General features: G+C 56.1%; 1 protein-coding gene and 1 non-coding gene across 3 annotated transcripts; both read right to left on the bottom strand.

Moving 5' to 3' along the window:
* Positions 1-1132: 1132 nt before the first annotated feature.
* On the bottom strand, positions 1133-18551 carry Gga1 (golgi associated, gamma adaptin ear containing, ARF binding protein 1). 2 transcript variants are annotated; one of them, XM_017316362.2, is made up of 17 exons: positions 18101-18551; positions 14596-14680; positions 13515-13590; positions 12352-12450; positions 11510-11633; positions 10362-10462; positions 9774-9854; positions 7470-7607; positions 7219-7300; positions 6608-6715; positions 5850-6002; positions 4217-4281; positions 3632-3804; positions 3078-3265; positions 2366-2551; positions 2069-2179; positions 1133-1984 (listed from the first exon to the last, which is right to left on the bottom strand). In XM_017316362.2, the coding sequence occupies exons 1-16, from the start codon at positions 18141-18143 to the stop codon at positions 2079-2081; spliced, it is 1803 nt and encodes a 600-aa protein (XP_017171851.1). In that variant the 5' UTR covers positions 18144-18551; the 3' UTR covers positions 1133-1984; positions 2069-2078. The 2 variants fall into 2 exon arrangements, with proteins under 2 accessions (XP_017171851.1, NP_666041.1); NM_145929.2 differs by having other exon boundaries at positions 2382-2551; positions 18101-18528.
* On the bottom strand, positions 3805-3878 carry Mir6955 (microRNA 6955). The gene has a single exon (NR_105920.1). It is a non-coding gene; the product is annotated as a microRNA 6955 (primary transcript).
* Positions 18552-19063: the final 512 nt, after the last annotated feature.

Below are 19063 nucleotides of genomic sequence, written 5' to 3'. Positions count from 1 at the left end.
TCCAGTCTCCCAGGTTCCTACCAGGTTCTGAGACAGGCCATATCTGGCTCAGGAGATGTAGAGATGGATGAGGACAAAGCCAGAGGAGGGGTGGCTCCCTGGGTCCCAACCCTGTGGCCTTTTCAAAGGAGGCTCCTAGAAAGGGAGAGCTAGCCAGTGACTTTGGAACCAGAACACCCAGTTCATGGGACTTCTCCAAGTCACAGTCCCACAACCCCATGGCAAACCTCCTCTATCCACTGGCCATCTAACGAGATTCTACTGGAAACACATTTCTGAGGTCCCAGGTGGGAAGTAGAGGCCATTTTGAGGAAGGATGGTTGCTAGGACAGGCCATCAGCTTTCAGGGGGGAGCATGCGCAGGGTCTGGTTGGAAGGAGTGGGGCCTCCCGTCTTTTTGCTTTACAGTCCACGCTGAGATTCCGTCACTGTCCAATGTAGGCCTGACAGGGTGTCAGTCCTGTGGGACTGGGAGAGCTGTGTCATATCCAGGTGTCCACAGGATTTAAGGAAAGGGTTTTAGTAGCCAACCTTGGTTTAGGAACTGCCAGATGAGACAAAGTGAAAGTGGTTCCTGAGATGTGGGACTTCCTGGAGCCTGTAGCAGGTCAGCGGCTCACGGGAGAGTGGGCAGCCTGTGCCTCTAACTGCGGGGGCTGTCTTCCTGCAGTATGGGGCTCTAAGGCAGCTCCTCACCGCACCCCACTGGCAGGTTGTCCTCGCTGGGTGGTTTCTGCACCCTGCTTGGGACCAGCCTTTTACCACGCCGGGTGAAGAGTAGGCAGAGCGCAGGGCTTTGGAGAAAGCCGTGTGTCGGGCAGGGAGAAACACAAGACCGGCTGCAGAGTGCAGGAGGAAGCGAGCAGCTGGGACCTTCCCCTTGACTTCTGCAGCAGCCAGACCTCCTGGTGGCCCCTTCATCCTCAGCGAAAACAGCTCTGGGCACCACAGACCAGTGTTTCCTGAGTGACTCAGTAGCAGCCACAGGCCCCCAGTAGGGCCTCTTCTGGCCCAGGGCTGAGGGGCTGGGATGGGTGGGAGCTGGGCATGGATCTATAGGGCAGTCCCTAGGCCCCCACCTCCCGAACCTTCCCTACCTCCCTTAACCCACAAGGGTGACAAGAGCAGCTAATCCAGGAAAAAAGTCACTTTATTTTCATAAATACTCCCACTGCCACCCATCCTGACCCTACTTGACCACAGGAGGGTGGGCAGATGTGAGGTGCTCCCGGGAGGCCCCAGCAGAAGGTGATAATGGAGCATGGAACTCTGGGAGTTCCATGGCCCTCCAGGGGGCATGTCCTCTGGCTCTGCTTTCAAGTTTCCATGGCCCGTGGGAGCCTGAGAGCAAAGGGAGGCCTCTGGAGGCCCCGGGGGCTGAGTGGAGAGCTCCTTCAGCTCTGTGACCACAGGGCCATTCCAAAAGAAAAGCAACGAGCCAGACCACACACCAAGTGCACACAGCTAGGGCGCGGGCGTCACCCCCACCCAGTCACTGGGTCCCCGCAGAGGAGGCCTGGGCTGGTCCCAGTTTCCAGCATGGCCTCCAAGTTATGGCTGGGCCTTTCCATAAGGCATAAAAGACAGGTGAGGACGACCCCACCTCAGGCTGGGGTTCAGGGCTGGGCCTCACAGCCCCCCTCCTTCCCTCACCCCAGAGTCCTTCCAGGGCATACGGCCCCTCCCTGCTCCAGGCTCCCACTGGTGATGGAGGTCCCAGCAGCTATGGCAGACCCAGGCGCAGCCTCCTGCTGGGTTTGGCTCAGCAGGGGAAGAGGGAGGGGGAAGAGTCACTGGGGGCCACAGGAGGGAGAGAAGCACAGGATGAACAGGTCCAGGTCCTGCTGCCCCTCCTCTCTCCAGCCCCTCTGTCCTAGAGGCTCCCCCAGGTCTCTGGTGGGGGGAACTGATCCACATCTCCCATCTCATTGTAGGTCTGGTCGCCCATAGTGAAGATGAGCTTGTAGCGGAGGCGAACCTTCTCCTGAGGCACAAGCACAGCAGTCAGAGTGGGGAAGGGAGGTTAGCGCCACCCTGGGGCACTGCCACGTCAGAGCTGGGCCCTCACCTTCTGGGGGTTAGCAAGGAGCAGGACCTGGGTGATGGCTGAGGGGTGGACGATGGGGTTGAACGCTGGCAGCTCTGTGCCGGAAGGTGGCTGCAGCCTCACCTTCATGACCTGGGGGCAGGAGGTGACTGCTGGTCAGGCAGCCACCACAGCAGAGGCAGCTCCCTTCCCAGAGTCTCAGGGGTCTCTCTGGCTCCCCACCCCTTCCCCAGCTCCCCAGGGAAGGAGATACCATGCCCAGGCAGCAGGCTGCCCACCAGGTCTAAAGTCCCCCTGCCTTGAGGGAGGAAGGCCTGCCTGGTCTGCCCTTCACCTTGGGGACGGCTGACTGGAAAACGATGTTCCGGATGGGCTGGGGCGCCGTGCTCAGCATAGAGACCACCACCACCAGCACATCGGAGCGCCCTGGCAGTGGGTCCCGAGCAAAATGGAAGAGGACACGGAAGCCATGCTGGTCATAAACGGTCACTGGCAAGATGCTGCCTGTGGGAGGACGGGTAGGAGGTCGGTCAGTGGGTGGAGTCAGATCATACCAGGCGCTGGCCTCTTAGAGGCAGGATGCCCACCCTGGAGCCAAGTCACAGCCAGGCCCTTCCCAGGCTCTGTTCAAAGTGTGGGTCATGCATTCTTTGGGGTCAGAGTCAGTTCTAGTGCTAAGGAGGACAGGGAAGACTTGAGCTTCTTGGTCACAGTTTCTAAGTCAGTCAGCCAATGTTACCTACTGCTACCTACTGCTCCTGGGTAATACCTGGGGCTTCCTCCTGGATCCTTCTTTGAGGCTCTATTTTATAATCATAAGGAGCCTTCTAGTTCTGGCCCCTGCCCTCCCTGGGAACGAGGGGGTCAGGGTTCAATTCTAAGAAGCCCTCTCCTGTGCAACCCAGAGATTAGAAAGCAGCCTTTCATCACTCTAGGATGGGGAGGCCCTACTGCAGGGTAACATCGGAGTCATCAGGCTCTGGGGACAAGAGCTGGCCTGGCCTGGCCCTTCCCACCCCTCCCCACTCACTGGGTTTGATAGACTCCAGGGGCACAGTGATGCTGGTTAGGGAGAACTCAGTGGGTGTGGCCTGAGGTGGAGGCCCAGGGGGCTCTGGGGACGTGGTGTGGAGGAGGCTGGCGGCTCCTGGGCTGGGCGAGCTGCTCTTACTCTGCAGGTCACGGAGGGTGAGCCGGGGGGCTGGCTGCTGCTTCTCCCTTAATTGGGACAGTGTATTAGCACGTGATTTTGTAGTGGGCTACCCAGCTCTGTACCTGTGGGTAGCTTTGAGAACCCCCATCCGCAGGGGGAGCCCCCCCACTCCTTGCCTCAGCATCCTCCCATGCTGAACCCCCTTCTATCTTTTCCTAGGGCACTGGGAACTCGAGGGGCATGCAGGTCAGTGGATGTGGCCCATTCTCATGAATGCATGTAGTGTGGGGCCATCCCTGGGCACACCCTTGTCACAGTGGGTGATCAAACTTGCTGGACTCCCAGGAGTTACAGTGATGGGCAATTCCCTGCTGGGCCCAGAAGCGCTGACTTGCTGGGACAGGGAGGGCCATGGCAGTGGCAGCCCTCACCACCGCACTTGCTGGGCTTCCGGAGGCAGAGCCTGCTGCATAAGGGTTTTCCCCAAGAGGTCCAGGTCGTCCAGGCCGCTGCTCGTTGGTGGAGGGGCCTGGGCTGGGGGTCGGCAGTCCATGCTGGGGGCCTGGGCTGGAGGAGGGACTGAGGATTCAGTGCCATCTGATGACTGTGGGCAAAGGAGACAGGTGTGAGACTCTCCAAAGTGTTAGGGTCACCTCCTGAGTCCTGAGGCCCTCCCTTCCCTGCAGGTGACATCTGAGAGAGGTACAGTAGAGAGGATAATAGACTCCCTGTCCATGAGGCAAAACACTGGACCTAAATGGATCTCCACACTGGGGGGACCTTAAGTTTAAGGGAAGAAGAGCTGAACCTTGAAGGTGGAACTGTGGTCCTATCAGGACCCTAAGCTGACGCCCAGGCACCTCTGCTGGAGGTTAGAAAAGACTGTTGGGCTCTTCGCTGGGATGGTACTGCCATGTCCCAGGACCCACCTGCCTGTCACCTCTCAGGCTACTGGCTCCAGCCTCCCTTCCCTGGGGCTGGGCTGCCACAGGCAGAGCCAGCTTTAGCCCTCTTACCTGGAAGTTGTCCCACCCCACACTATCTGAGCTGGTGCCTGAAGGTGGTGTCGGGTCACTTAGGCCTGTAGAGAAAGCAGGACAGGTGGCTGGACTGGTGGGCAGATGAGGCGAATAGCCACCAGTGTGGCGCTAGGGCCTCCCTGGATTCCTCCCTTTAGAGGCTCATGAGTGAAATCCACAGTTTCAGAGGGGACCAGCAGCAGCACAGAAATAGAAAGCATCATCCCGGCAGCCACCTTGCAGCCCACATTAACTTCCTCTCCGTCCAGCAAGGCCCCACAGAAGCCAGCTTGGCAGGAGTTGGAACTTTCACCTTGGGCCCTCGGCAGCTAAGAGCAGGAGCCGAGGTGGTGAGGAGGGAAGGAGAGTCTGACCTCGTGTGTCAGGTGAGTATCTGTGGGCAGGGTGTTATCCTGGGTGAGCCTCCGTGTCCCCAGGTGGACAGTGGGGAGGTGGAATAGGCAGACTCTAAAGGCACTGGCATAGGTCAGTAAGGCCAGCTAACTGGTGCTGAGGGCCCTGGGGACGGCCTGCTGGCTGGCAGGAGAGTCAGCACGACCCCTGTCTATCCTGAACACCTCAGCCAAGCTCGCCCTGTATTTGTCTTAGAAAAGACAAGTGACCCTGTTTCTTAGCAAGTGCTCTTCAGCGGGCAGGCAGCAGCTGCCAGCTCTCCGCTATGGTACAGGGTGGCACACACTTTTAATCTCAGCACTTGGTAGGCAGAGGCAGGTGGATCTCTGAGTTTAAGGCTAGCTTGGTCTACAGGGTAAGTTCCAAGACAGCCAGGGCCACACAGAAACCATGTCTCAGAAAACAAACAAGCAAAAATCCCCAAACAAAAAAGGCCAGAGACTCAGACAACCATTGGCCTGAGCACAGGATCCCCAATGGAGGAGCTAGAGAAGGGACCCAAAGAGCTGAAGGGGTCTGCAGCCCCATAGGAGGATCAACAATAAGAACCAACCAGTACCCCCAAAGCTCCCAGGAGCTAAACCACCAACCAAAGAGTACACATGGAGGGACCCATGGCTCCAGCCACATATATGGCCTTGTCAATCATCAATGAGAAGCCCTTGGTCCTGTGAAGGATTTATGCCCCAGTGTAGGGCAATGCCAGGACCAGAAAACAGGGGTGGGTGGGTTAGTGAGCAAGGGGATGGGGGGAGGAAATGGGAGTTTTCGGAGGGGAAACTAGGAAAGGGGATATCATTTGAAATCTAAATAAAGAAAATATCTTAAAAAAAAAAAAAAAGGCCAAAGAGATCAGAGTTCACTTCTTCACTTTCAATCTTCTCAGGGACCGGGCTGACTAGAAGTGGGGCTTACTAAATAAATCCTGTCCTTCCTGTCTGCAGAACTTAGGGAGGGAGAGCCCACTGATCCTTCACCAGGGCAACTCCACTCCTGGAATCACCCCATCTCTCCCAGGCAGGCTGAGCTGGCCAGCCCTACCTTCTGCCACGCTGATCTTGTTCTCAGTCTCTTCGAGCCAGGGCTTCACCCAGAATAGGGAAGCCATGCTGCTCGCCATGGCCTCCACTGGCTTCCCAAAGGAGCACAGGGCCATTGCTGTGTGCCAGCAGAACGCTGGTGCCAGCAGGCTGCCCTGCACTGTCCTCTTCCTTACCCAGAGACATGAGCTCGTCATCAAGCAGGGACACCGAGGCACTGAGCTGCTCAGGACTGCTCTGGTTGCCAGGGCGGGTGGGCGTGGCTGGCTGGGTGGTGCCCGGGGGAGGGAGGTCCAGGCCTGAGAGGTCCAGCAGGGCTGACGTGCTTCCTGAGAGGAAGAGAGCCGGCAGGTCCTGGGGGGCACTGGGAGCAGCGGTGAGCACAGCACTCCTCCTCCTCCTCCTCCTCCCATCTCATTACAGGTCTCCTAGCCCCTCAGAGCCACTCCAGCCCGCCAAGCCCTTTCTTTTGTTCACAATAAACCAGCTTTGCTTAGGGTCAGGAATGTGACCTTAGTGTCAACACAGGGCGATACCAACCAAGCACCTAAGGTGTTACTCTGGGACACAGCTTTAAGATATGGCTGCCGCTCTCATACCCAAAGGCTTGGCTCCTCCCGACCTGCCAAGACTCCCTCGCTGCTAGCCTTTTCTGTGACGCCCCTCCTCCCCACCCCACCCTGCCACAGTCCCCTGAGAAGAGCCAAGTTTGCATCTAAAGCTCTGTCCTTTTTTCTGGAAGTCTAATGAGGCCTAGGGGATGACCCAGCCCCACACATCTGGGTCCAGATTCATGCGAGGAAGTGTCTTCCTTCTATTTCATGACAAACTTGGGCTCCCTTCCCCACAGCTTCAGGCTTGACCTTCGTGGTCACACTGAAGGTCATGCCGCCCCGCACCTGGGCCCCCCAGAGCCCTCCTGCTCTCTCCATACCAGGAATGGAGCTGGCTGTGGCATCACCGTTGACCTCCTCGCCCCGGACCAGCTGCTTGTACAGGTTGATCACCTGGGTGAGATTGTCATTAGCCTGCAGGATCTCAGCTGGAACAGGAAGGCGAGGAGAGGGGGGTTAGAAGTGGCGGGGCCTCCGGATAGGGCAGAGGAGCCCTCCACACCCGACCCAAAAGTATGTAAAGGGGTCAGGCATCCCACTCCAAATGTGGGTCCAGACAGCCAGGCTGCTGTAAAGGCTTGGAGGTGGAAATGTACCCAGAATGTCCAGGGAGAGCCAGGCAGGGAGTAGAGACAGAGAGGCCTGAGTGACTGGGAAGGGGTGATGTGATACACTGGGGCTGTGACCTGAGCTCGTCATTCTGCTTAGGAGATGGGGGGAGAGTTCTCCCTCCTGGGCAGATAAGATGCCTGCACAGGACCTGTTCAGGGGTTTCCAAGAGCAGTCTGCTTTCTGTGGCCTTCTCAGATGAGAGCCGGAGAAAGGGGGGCACCTCATGGTAGTTCCTTCCATGTGGGTGTCTAGCGGGGCCTGGAAGTGGGAGGAGGTAAGACAGGGCTGGGCCTCATCTTGGCAGTTGCCTGGGGCTCACCTAAGGCCTCATCATTGTCTTCCGTGTCACTGGCCAGTCGGAAGAGTGTGGGTCGCATGCGCTCACAGCGCTGGTACAGTTCCTGGGTGGAACAGGATGAGTAGACAAGGGTTATGAGTGGGTTATGAGTGGGTTGGGGTGGGCTGGGGTGGGTTGGATGGGCTGGGTGTGAGCTGGGGTGGGCCGGGGGTAAGATGGGGTGGGCTGGGAGTGAGCTGGGAGTGAGCTGGGGTGGGTGGGAGCAGGAGCACCTTCATGAGGTCCTCACTGCTGCTGGATGCAGCACCCTGGCTGTGGCTCATCACCATCTCTGTCAGCAACTTCACATTGTTGTTGACCTCCTCGATGGCATTCACCCGCTTGGAGATCTTTTCCATCCGCTTCTGGTCCTATAGAGCAGCAGATGGCCAAAGGCCGTCTCAGACCTCGGGAGGTAATGGCACCCGAGTCTGGGAAGAGGGCTGGATGGGCAGCTCTGTTTGGCCAAGTCCTGCTGATAGCTTGCCATGCAGGACAAGTACTCTTCAGGAAGCAGTGTCTCACTATTATGCCACTCCCTACCGAACTTCTGCCAGAGTCCTCAGTCTAGGCCACTGCACAGGCTCAAGTCTCTAGAGGTGGTCCTCAGTCACATCACCAGCTTCTAGACTCGTGACCATGGCTCGCATTTCTCCCCTCCTAGTTTCTGACTCCTGAAGACACTTGCCCATCCTCGGTCAGCACTCACAACCCAGAAACAAGTATGGAGTCCCTCCTTGTCTGCAGGTGCCTGCCTGGCCAGTGTGTGGGTCCAGGCCTTTAAAGGCATCTGTAGGAGGCAGCCCCGTTCTTTCTGCTCCCCAGTGTCCTTGTGCTGCAGGAGGTAGGCTTGTGCTTGGCAGCCTCACATCGCTTAGCCCTTTAAGACCTCCCTGAAATGAGCAGTCCAGGCCGTGACACGCCCTCTCCTGCTGCACAGGATGCAGAGAAGGCCCTGACAGTCAAGCTGGGCCCAGGCTGAGCCCCACCAACCAGCACAACTAGATCTTGCCTCCGAGGAAGATGAGCTAGCAGTCTCGGTGGGGCACACACTATTAAAACGTGGAAAGTTTCTTTGCTGCTGTCATTAGCGAGCTGGGAGATTTCATGTAAACGTTCACATTTCTGGATCATTTTCAAGGAAAAACCCATCACCTGATGATCCTGCTACACAGGGTTACAGGTGGGCAGTCTCCTGCCTCAGAGGAACCTGCCATGTGGCCTTGATCGTTTCTTTTCCTGCGGTCAATCCTTAGCCTAGAGAGCTGTTACATTTGGCTGCTTCTGCCTGTGCATCTGAGTGCTAACCAGAGATCGGGGTTTGGTTTCTGACAAAGTTTCATTCTGTAGCTCAGGCTGGCCTGGAGTTCAAATCAAGGCCATCCCCCTGTCTTAGCCTCCCCAGTGTTGGGATTAGAGGTGTGAGCCACCTTGCCCATCCTCAACACCTTTTGAAATTTTTCTGTCTTGAGACAGTCTCTTTCTACATAGCTCTGTCTCGGAACTCGCTGTAGACCAGGCCAGCCTAAACTCACGGGAATTCCTCCTGCCTCAGCCTCCCAAGTGCTGGGATCGAAGGTGAGCCAGCCTTGGCCTTATTAAGTTTCAGTATACACTTCTAACATATGCTAGCTTACACATTAAACATATTAACAGAGCCGGGCGTGGTGGCGCACGCCTTTAATCCCAGCACTTTGGGAGGCAGAGGCAGGCAGATTTCTGAGTTCGAGGCCAGCCTGATCTACAGGGTGAGTTCCAGGACAGCCAGGGCTACACAGAGAAACCCTGTCTCAAAAAAAAACAAAAAAACAAACATATTAACATCTGTGTTTTGCTCTCTGTGTATGCACATTTAAACATACACACCCATACTTACATATGTTTGGGGGATACAGAGGACAGCCACCAGGACCTCATGCATGCTGGCAAGCATTCTACACTAAGTTTTGGTCTCAAGCCCCAATACATTCCCAAAGTACTTTTGAAAAATGTTTACGTGTGTGTGTGTGTGTGTGTGTGTGTGTGTGTGTGTACATGTGCCATGGTGTGCACTTGGAAGTAAGGGCACTTGTGAAAACTGATTCTTCCCTTCCACCATGTGGGTTCTCCGGGATCCAGCTCAGGTTAGCAGCGGATATCTATACCTGTAGAGCCATCTTGCTGGCTCTTACATTTCTTTTTTCTTCCCTCCCTTTTTTTTTCTGACAGGGTCTTGCTATGTGGGCCAGACTAGCCTCAACCTCAGGATCCTCCTGCTTCAGCCTCTGGAGTTCCAAGATTACAGATACATGCCACTAATTCTTGGGCCTCATTACTAACAAATAACAGCCCCTCAGAAACTCATGCATAGATAGCAGGTTCTCCCAGGCTACTTCCCTCTAAATATCAGCCTCTGAGCACCTGTCAATTCTTTACTGTGGCAGCTGTCCTGCTGGGCCACTATAGGACATCATATGTACACACACGCACAGCTCCTGTGTGGTGGCCTAGCTCCACACCCCATCCCTTCTACCCCTGTACACCAGGCCAGCCATCACCTCCTGCACCATCTCTTTGATGAGCTTATTGGCAGCCCGGAGGTCCTCAGGGTGTGAGCTCTTCAGCAGGCGGGCCAGCATCTGCAGAGACAAGTAAATGGCTGTGGGCAGCACCAGGTCAGAACCTACAACCCAGCTCCTCGGTTACTGTGTGTGGGACCTCTCTGTGAAATGGTCAGAACTGATCGACACCTGACGGGTGCCCATGCGGATAACCGAGGCACTGCACACACTCCCCACGGAGCATAGCAGAAGGGTGGCCTCAGCATGCACCCCCACCCCAGCCTCTAGGAAGGCACACCAGAAACCACAGCGGTAGCCTTGGGAGCTGGCCGGGGACTTATTTCAACAGCTCCTCTCCAAGCAAATGCATCTGTAACTGCTCCACTAGTACAGAAAGATAAAGCTACCCGGCTCCTCAACCAAGCCCTGGGTTCTGAGCTGTGCTTCCTGAAGGCAGATGCCTGCATGGGTCAGTGCATTCAGCCGGCTCCACACAGGATGCCACCTCCACAGAGACCACGTTCAGCATGAGCCTCTGCTCCCGAGACTGCAGAGCTCTCCCGGAGCGCAGCTCCTCAGCCTTACCTTGGACTTCTCCTCATCTTCAAAGATCACATTCTTGGGCCGGGGAGGGGGGAGGGGAAAGATGGCATCCTCTGGAAGCTTGGGGTCCGACTTCACAATCCCTGGGGAAGACAGGGTTTGGAAGGCTGTCAGTGAGTGTCAGCTCCAGAGGTCGCAGGAGACGGATCTGGGAATAGGGTGCCCAGGTTAAATGGAGCTCACACTTTCATCAGCTCCCTGGCTTGGGAATGATGGGTGGGACTACTTCTGCCCTGCAGTGAGTGAACTCCAACAGAGATGGTTTGAGCCCAATATATATAACTTGTAAACAGTAGTTCCTTTTGTTTTTTTTTAAGACTTATTTTTAGCCGGGCGGTGGTGGCGCACGCCTTTAATCCCAGCACTTGGGAGGCAGAGGCAGGCGGATCTCTGAGTTCGAGGCCAGCCTGGTCTACAGAGTGAGTTCCAGGACAGCCAGGGCTACACAGAGAAACCCTGTCTCGAAAAACCAAAAAAAAAAAAAAAAAAAGACTTATTTTTAATTACGGGTCTGTGGGGGCTTTGGTAATTTTTAATTACCAGCTCCATGGGGCTTGTGCATCAGAGTACAGGCGCCTGTGGAGGTAAAACGCAGCCACTCCCCTAGAGCTGGTGTTGTGGGTGGTTGTGAGCTTCCTCACCTGAGTGTAGGAAATCAAACTTGGGGTCTTCGGAAGAGCAGCAAGTGCTCTTAATTGCTGAGCTCTCTCTCCAAACCCCATACATAGTTTTTGAGAAAGGGTAGCGTGTAATTCCTTTTGAATCCTATGTAGCTCAGGGTGGCCCTTGTACTTTGGATCCTCCTGCCCCAGTACCTAAGTGCTAGCATTATAGGTGTGCACCACTACGCCTGAGTACTGGGGATTGAAGGCAGAGCTTCGTGCATGCTAGGCAAGCATTCTACCAGTTGAGCTACATCCCTTGTTCCTGGGCGCCCATGTTTTGAGGCTACTCTGAAGGTAAACTTGATCCGTTACCATCTTTTGTCTACTCAAGCTGGCCGTAGGCACAGCCACAGAGAGGCCTCACTGGCCCTGTGTTCTTGAGACAGTAAAGGCAGACCTTGCTGGCAGAAGGCCCAAGCTGCAGGTGGGGCCTGTCACGGGTCCCCCACGCTGGGGCTCACTCACCCTGCTTCTTCAGCATCTGGTAGGCTTCTGCAATCTTCACCTCCTCAGGCAGGCAAACCGTCCAGCTGTACAGCAGCTCCAAGATCTTACTCTTCACCTTCTCAGATGTCCGGGAGCCCAAGTACTTCAGAGACACACAGAAGGGGACTTCTCGGACACTGCTCGGCCCCCTCACTTGAGCCCTAACCCTGCAGCCTCTCAGATGCCTCCGGAGTCCTCATAGGCCCTGCAAGAGGCCTGGTGGAGCTGCTCCATGTGAGCACCTGCTCAGCCACACAGACCTGAACCTTGAGACCCCAGCAGGGAGCCTGGGGCTCCAGGTGGAGGAGGGAAGAGCTCGTGTGCAGCCATGAGGCCCCACACATCAGCTCCAGCAGCAAACTAGGCCAAGAGATGGGGCTCTCACTACACTGTTCTCTCCTGGGAGACACGGGGCTGCACAGCCCACTCTGAGTTCTGTTCAGAGGAAGGTCACAGGGGGCTGGGCATCAGATATGTACCCAAACTGTGACCAAAGTCCAGTAGCCAGGATGTGGCCCATTTGCTAACATAACTGACTAAGGTTTCTGGCTTTGGACACTGAGGCTCAAGGAAACCACATTTAGGTGATTCGGACAGGGAGAAATGTCAAACACCTAAGCAGCCCGGGCTGGGCACGCCCAGTGACAGTATGTGTGTGCCCTGAGATCAGCTTTCCCTGCATGCTCAGAGGCCTAGGCTGTCCTGACACAGTCAGGTCCTGGAGAAGGATTTGTGCTAGGTTCCTAACTGGGAGGCCCCTAGGGACCTTGCTCCTGCAGCCTGTATCAAAGCCAGCACTTGGAGCCTGGGCCAGGACGCACCTTGGGAGACACAACCTTGATGAGCTCGTTGAGGAAGCGGAACTTGCCCACCTCATCATGGAACCTCTTGCCGCAGCTCTTCATGCACGTCTCCAGAACCTGTGGGGGGAAGCACTGAGGTAGCCCCGATCCTTGCCAGGGCCCAGAGGGAGGAAAGGACCCTGGAGGGCACAAGATGCAGAGGTTCCCAGGTCACCTGCCAGGGCACTGGGTCAGAGGTCGTCTAGTGACCAGTACTGCTCAGGTTGCTCGACCACAGGGCCTCCGTGGCTTGGCCCGAGTATCACTTGCACATGGTCATTTTACGATTCTTCTTTAGAGACAGGGTTTCTCTGTGTAGCCCTGGCTGTCCTGGAACTCACTCTGTAGACCTCAAAGTCACAGAGATCCATTTGCTTCTGCCTGCTGAATGCTGGCATTAAAGGTGTGCACCATTACTGCTTGGCAGTTTGACACTACTTTGGCTTTTCCTAAACCCGAAAAATCACAAGATCCCTGCATACTTAAGGAAGAAACCCCAAACAAAAATCAACATGTTGAAACATGCACAGGTACTTAGAGCAACTTCCACTTAGCCTCAGACAATCATGTTCTACGGCGACTGGTGTATGGGCTATGCAGGGGTTCAGAGACAGTGTCCCATCTCTTTTGCTCCTGGTGTAGCTATTGACTTCAATCCTGAGCCTCTCTTACTGCAAAGTTCAGGGTCTACAGATCCTATGTGGTCTGAATGGCCTCTGCAGAGAACCTGGGAGCTTTACAAACACAGACTCCCCAACATGCATGCTGATTCAGTGTGTTTAACATGTGTCCTACGGTCGGGCAGTGGTGGCACATGCCTTTAATTCCAGCACTTGGGAGGCAGAGGCAGGTGGATTTCTGAGTTCGAGGCCAGCCTGGTCTACAAAGTGAGTTCCAAGACAGGCAGGACTACACAGAGAAACCCTGTCTTGAAAAAAACAAAAAACAAAAAAAAACATGTGTCCTATGAAGGTGTCCATTGTGTGTGAGTTAAGGAATCCCTGCCATCACCCTCAGAGGTGACAAAAGGCTAACTAACTCTCTGCTGCTGTTAGGTACCTTGAGGGTTGGCCCAGACCTATATCCAAGATCATCTGGTCACAGTTCCCTTGGACTCATGAAACCCCAGGATCTTTTCTTACCGTCAAGGCCTGGATGGCTTCCCATTCCTGTGGGGACTGGATCTTGTGGGCCAGCAAGCGAGTGGCAAGTGGAGGCCTGGGTAGGAGGAATAGAGTCATGACATGGTACCTGATTCACTCAGAGGGACAGCCACTCCATTAGCCTGTAGCACATCAGCCCTCTACTGGCCTTGTGAAGCACATGCCAAAGCCGATGTGTCTCCAGATCAAACAGGGCCTGGGATGGTGACAGCCAGTGCCAGGTGGCCAATGTAGGCAAGGGCCTCCAAGAGATGTACACCTAGCCCCTTTTGGCTTTAAGAACAAGACATGGGTCTGCAGAAGTTGCTTACTGGTAGATCCACTTGCCCAGCATGGGTGAGTGAGGCCCTGTGTAAACTCATCACCAGCAAAAGCAAAAGCAGCTGTGTCCCTGGCCTGCACAGGGCATGGTAAGATCAGGTGGTAACAGCTCGAGTGCTAAGGCCATGCGAGGTGGCTCATGAGCACCCGGGCTCCTTCCTTTCCTCTGTGGCAGGAAAACCCCCATAGCCTTCCATATGTACCTTGGCCAGTGCCACATTATAGCTGAGGACTAAGGCTCAGTGAAGGACCTGCCCCAGAGAGGAGGGTGGGGGCGGAGCTCACTGTGCGGAGCGTTCTATCACCCAGGAGCACCAAGGAGCCTGAGGACATCCAGACCAAGCCCTGGGGAGTCACTTGTGGAAGCATTTTGGACAAGCATTCCAGGTCTATCTGGTTCTTTCTTACAGGAAGGGCCTGCTGGGGAGAGTGCAGTCTGCCCTCTGGAAGGCCCCCAGTACATCATCAGCCACATGGCACAGTTAGATTTGACCAGGTGTAGGACTCCTCATGTCCCGGTAAGGTTCAAGACCAGAGAGTTGAGCCTCAGTTTTTTCATTTATAAAATAAATCCAGGAAGGGCTCCCCTCAAGGGGGCGGCACCCCTGAAGCCCCCAGCAGGAAGCGCCACTGTTTTTGTCAACTGTCACTGCACTTAGAATGGGAACTGGGTCTCCAGCCTACATGGCAGGGGCACAGTGTGTTTTGTTGAGTGTGTCAGCCAAAGAGAGCCACCTACCCCTCAAAGTCTTCGTTGAGCTGCTCGCAGAAACTGTTGATGCTGGCCCAGTTCAGCTCCTTGTTCAGGGGATTTGTGGCTCTGTCTGCAGGAGCAGAGGGAGTCAGTATGGGAGAGTGGGAGTCCTGCCTCCTCTAACGCTGTCCTGCAACTGGCGCAGTTAAGAGGGGTCGAGCACATGGGACATGATTCCCTCCACTTCTTGCTGGACACCCCCACGCCTGAGCACTGACCTTCCGGTGGGATCAGTGGGCAGAAGAACACATGGCTACTGCTTACCTCGCCTTCTCCCAAAGGCCCCATCCTCAGAGACTACATCCAGGGACGGCCTCCCATGGCTGTACCCCACTACGCTGACTTTCCCATCTCTCACGCTGTTCTCAAGAGCAGCGCCCCAATCCTCCTGGTATCCATACTCAGGAGACTGAGGGGTAAGAAAAAGGCCAGGGTCCAGCCCTGGAGGAACTGTAGGCCTGGGCAGTGGGCCAAGAGAAGCTAGGCTCTTAGAGAAAGGTAAGTGACTAAGAAAGCATGGGAACCCAGCGCAGGGGACTTGGATCTGCCTGGGGCCGGGGCAGCTGCCCAGGCTGAGGGCCGCTCTGCTCAGGTAAGGACATAGCCTGGGAAAGACTGGACCCTGGGCCTCACGTCTAGTTCTGCCAGACCTTGTCCCTGGGGAGTGGCTCAGGAACACTTCTTCCAAGGGTGCCTTCTTCACTTCTGCCCACCACGGCAGCGGCTATGTTCCTAGCTATTCTTTACAGAGGGCCCAAGTGGACTATTACACAAGGCTGTGTGACTCCTGCAGAGAACATGCCTTGCTCCGCTCTCATGGATGCATGAGGGATTGGTGGCAGGGAGGATGGGGCTGGAGAAGCTGGGATGCAGGGATGGGCAACAGCACAGAGGAGCAAATAATATGAGACAGTCCCCTTGTGGAGCCCCCAACACTGCCGGGTGAAGAGCCGTGCAGTAAGAAGAACTTCTTGAACCTCTGTTTCCCTACTTGTAGAGCTGGACAGTACGCAGGCTGTGCACTGTGAGGCAGAAGTGTTCTCATGGTTCTGGGACACTTCTGCCCATGCTGCAGGCGCAGAGGACCACAGCCCAAGGGGTGGGGCTATGGAAGATCTGTGGACAGGAAGAGGCTAGGGCCCAGGATGTGGCACCTGCTCAGTTGGGGACCTATGCTATGTCTGGGGGCCTAGACACCCTCAGTGTCCGGCAGCCATTCACTTAATCCATAGTTAAAAAGAAAAAGAAAAAATACGGTGGTGGACAAAAGCTCTTCTTTCCTGAAACTCACTGGCGCAAACAGAGCATCTCTGAGTACTCAGATTAGCGATCTCAGAAGCGCTATGAAGACGGGCAGAGCAGGGGAGGGAGCAGGGGAGGGATGGAAGGAGCTGGGGCAGGCTGCTCTCTCCCGGGGGCTCAGAGGCAAGATGGATGGCCAGAGGCTGAAGCAGCATTCTTTCTGGTACCAATCTATCCCAGGAACCTTGTGGGTGACCCTCCAGTCCTTGAGAGGAACAGATGTCACCAGTGAGGCCCCCAGGGACACCAGCAACATCTCTTCTTCCTTAGGTCAGGCTGCACATTTCCCGACCTCCCAGTCCCCCACAATGGCTAAGGGACTGAACACTGGGAAGAGAGCCTGCAATCTGGAGGCAAGGAGAAGGTTCGGGGTACTGGCCTCTCAGTGACAGCTGAGAAAAAGGGCTAGAACAGGAAGTCCTCGAAGTGTCAAAGGCACGTGAGCCCCAGCAAGGGTGGAGCCAAGCAATCCGAGTCAGGAGCCAGGGAAGAGGAAACTCTGGCCAGGATCAGTTTCTCCCCAGCATTGAGCAAACGGAAGATCTTAGAACTGGAAGAGACATGACCCCACCCCTTTCCCCAACCTCCACAGTGCGTGTGCGTGTGTGTGTGTGTGTGGGGGGGGGGGCTCATCTCCCCTGGCAAGTGGCAGAGGAAAGTACTTGAGGGAGAGAGGTATTTCACAACTGGGCATGACTCTTCAGATGCTGTCCTGGCTAGTTTTGTGTCAACTTGACACAGCTGGAGTTATCACAGAGAAAGCAGCTTCAGTTGGGGAAGTGCCTCCATGAGATCCAGCTGTAAGGCATTTTCTCAATTAGTGATCAAGGGGGAAAGGCCCATTGTGGGTGGGACCATCTCTGGGCTGGTAGTCTTGGTTCTATAAGAGAGCAGGCTGAGCAAGCCAGGGAAAGCAAGCCAGTAAAGAATATCCCTCCATGGCCTCTGTATCAGCTCCTGCTTCCTGACCTGCTTGAGTTCCAGTCCTGACATCCTTTGGTGATTAACAGCAATGTGGAAAATGTAAGCTGAATAAATCCTTTCCTCCCCAACTTGCTTCTTGGTCATGATGTTTGTGCAGGAATAGAAACCCTGACTAAGACAGATGGGGAAAATATCTATGGTCCTCTTTTACCTCTGACCTCCTGAGACCCGTGCAGTACTGTATCTCATGCAGTCCATGGTCACTGTCTCCTTCTAACCACCAATCAACCCCACTGCCAGGCTGACTCTCCTCCGCCCCCCCCCCCCCCCCCAGATCGGTGAGCTCTGGGAATCAACCTTCCAGTTCAACTTCCTTCGAGGCTGGCTTCAAAGATGCTGACCATGTCGGCCCACACCACCCTGCACAGATCCTTGCTATATCTCAGACCAGGAGGTTGAGCTTGAGGATAGACCGGAAGGCTTCTCTGGGTCACATCCCTGAAAGGCCTTGGGACAGACCTGTCACTAAATGGACCAGAAGAGCCAACCTGCAGCTCCCAGGGGCAGAGTTCAGGAATGGGGTTGGCAAGGCCAAGGATCTTCAACAAGCAGTGTGGGACAGGGAGAACAGAGGATGGGGCTTGGAAGCCAGAGTTGGAGGAAGCTGTTTCGAAGGAGACAGGAAACAAGGACAGAGGCCTGGGGAGGAGGCTCAGCAGGGGCTAGGAAAGCAATCTGGGACGCAAAGCAAGGCTGGGCTTGGGTATAACGACAGAGAACTTGATTTCCTTATGGAGTCTTAGACGGGACCCTTTCAAGCACTGGGAGTTTCTCCAGGCGCGGACAGAGCTGGATCAGATGGGCCAGGGGTCCCCCCTTTCCTGGGCTGGGGGACCGAGCAGATCTAAGAAGAGCTGCGGGCACAGGGTTTGAAAGACTCAGGCCCTGAGGAAGTGGGGGGATCCCTCTAGGGGAAGACTCGAGGGTCTGCGCTTTGGTGCAACAGGCAGGGCCTTCGGGGGTCCGGGATAACTCTGCGCCACCGGGTCACCGGGGTGGGTGGGCGGCGCCCGCTCCCGGCCAGGCTGCGCGCAGCTGCCAGGGTCCGAGCGGAGCGACAGACTGGGGCGCCGCCCCTCCGGGTCGGGGGGCGGGGCGTGAGGAGGGGGCGCGCGGACCCCGCCCCGCCGGGAGAGAGAGAGGGGCCAGCCTCGCGCCCCCGGTTCCGGTTCCGGTCCGGCTCGCGCCCCTCCCGGACACTCACTGATTCGTGCCTCCAGAGTCTCCGGCTCCATCGCGGGCTCCATCCGCCACGGGCCCCCGGCCTCGGCGCCGCCCCCCGCCCCCCGGCCGCTCTCGCGGGAACTCCTCGGCTCCGCCCTCGGCCGGTTAAAGGGGCCGCGTCCACCCCGCGGAGTAGGAACGCGGCACCGGGACGCCGGGCACCATCGAGACGCGGGTGGAGCCGCCTAGAGCGTCGCCTCGTCGGCGCCCCTCCCCCTGGCGGCTGGCGGAGTCGCCGGTGGGGCTGGTCGGCGGCCTCGCAGCTCCGGGCGCTCGGGCGGGAGAGGAAGAGGAGAGCCTGGGGGTGGCGGGCGGCACCATAGAAACCCCGCGGGACCGCTCTAACTCAGTTAGCGTCACGCAGAGACCCGTGACCGCTTCCGGGACAACGCTCCGGAGCCATGTTTCTGAAGGGGTTCTGAAGTCACTTCCGGAGCCCTCAGGGGTACTTCCGCTTACGTGGGAAGATGTCAAAGTCCCTTAAAAGGGCAACTGGGCACTGTGGCCGCCGCCAACGCGATGAGGTTAAGCTAACGTTTGTTTAGCTCTTAAAGCCCTAGGCATTGTTCTGAGCAGTTTTTTCCCCTTTGAGACAAGGGCTCACTGTCTTGCTCTGGCAGTCCTGAAGCTCGCTCTGTAGAATAGGCTGGCGTGGAATTCCTGAGATCCGCCTTTTTCCGCCTCCCAAGTGCAGACATTAAAGAAGTGTGCCACCACGCCCAGCAAAGGGCTAAGTCTTTTTTTTTTCTTAACCTATGAATCTACATTCAAACCCGGGAGCCAGGTTATGAGTTTGCCTGAGGTCATTAGGGGTCAGTGCTTGCACCGAGTACTTAATTCTGCATTCAGTTTAGAAACTCCTTGCATTTGGGTTATTCGGTGCCCAGCCCTGGAGAGAAAGACAAGGCCAGATATATATCCTACAAGGTGATGATAACGCCCG

The sequence above is a fragment of the Mus musculus genome, chromosome 15 (assembly GCF_000001635.26).
Source record: "Mus musculus strain C57BL/6J chromosome 15, GRCm38.p6 C57BL/6J".
Lineage (NCBI taxonomy): Eukaryota > Metazoa > Chordata > Mammalia > Rodentia > Muridae > Mus > Mus musculus.
Note: the sequence above shows the minus strand (reverse complement) of the source record. Positions and strands in the feature narration are given on the sequence as shown.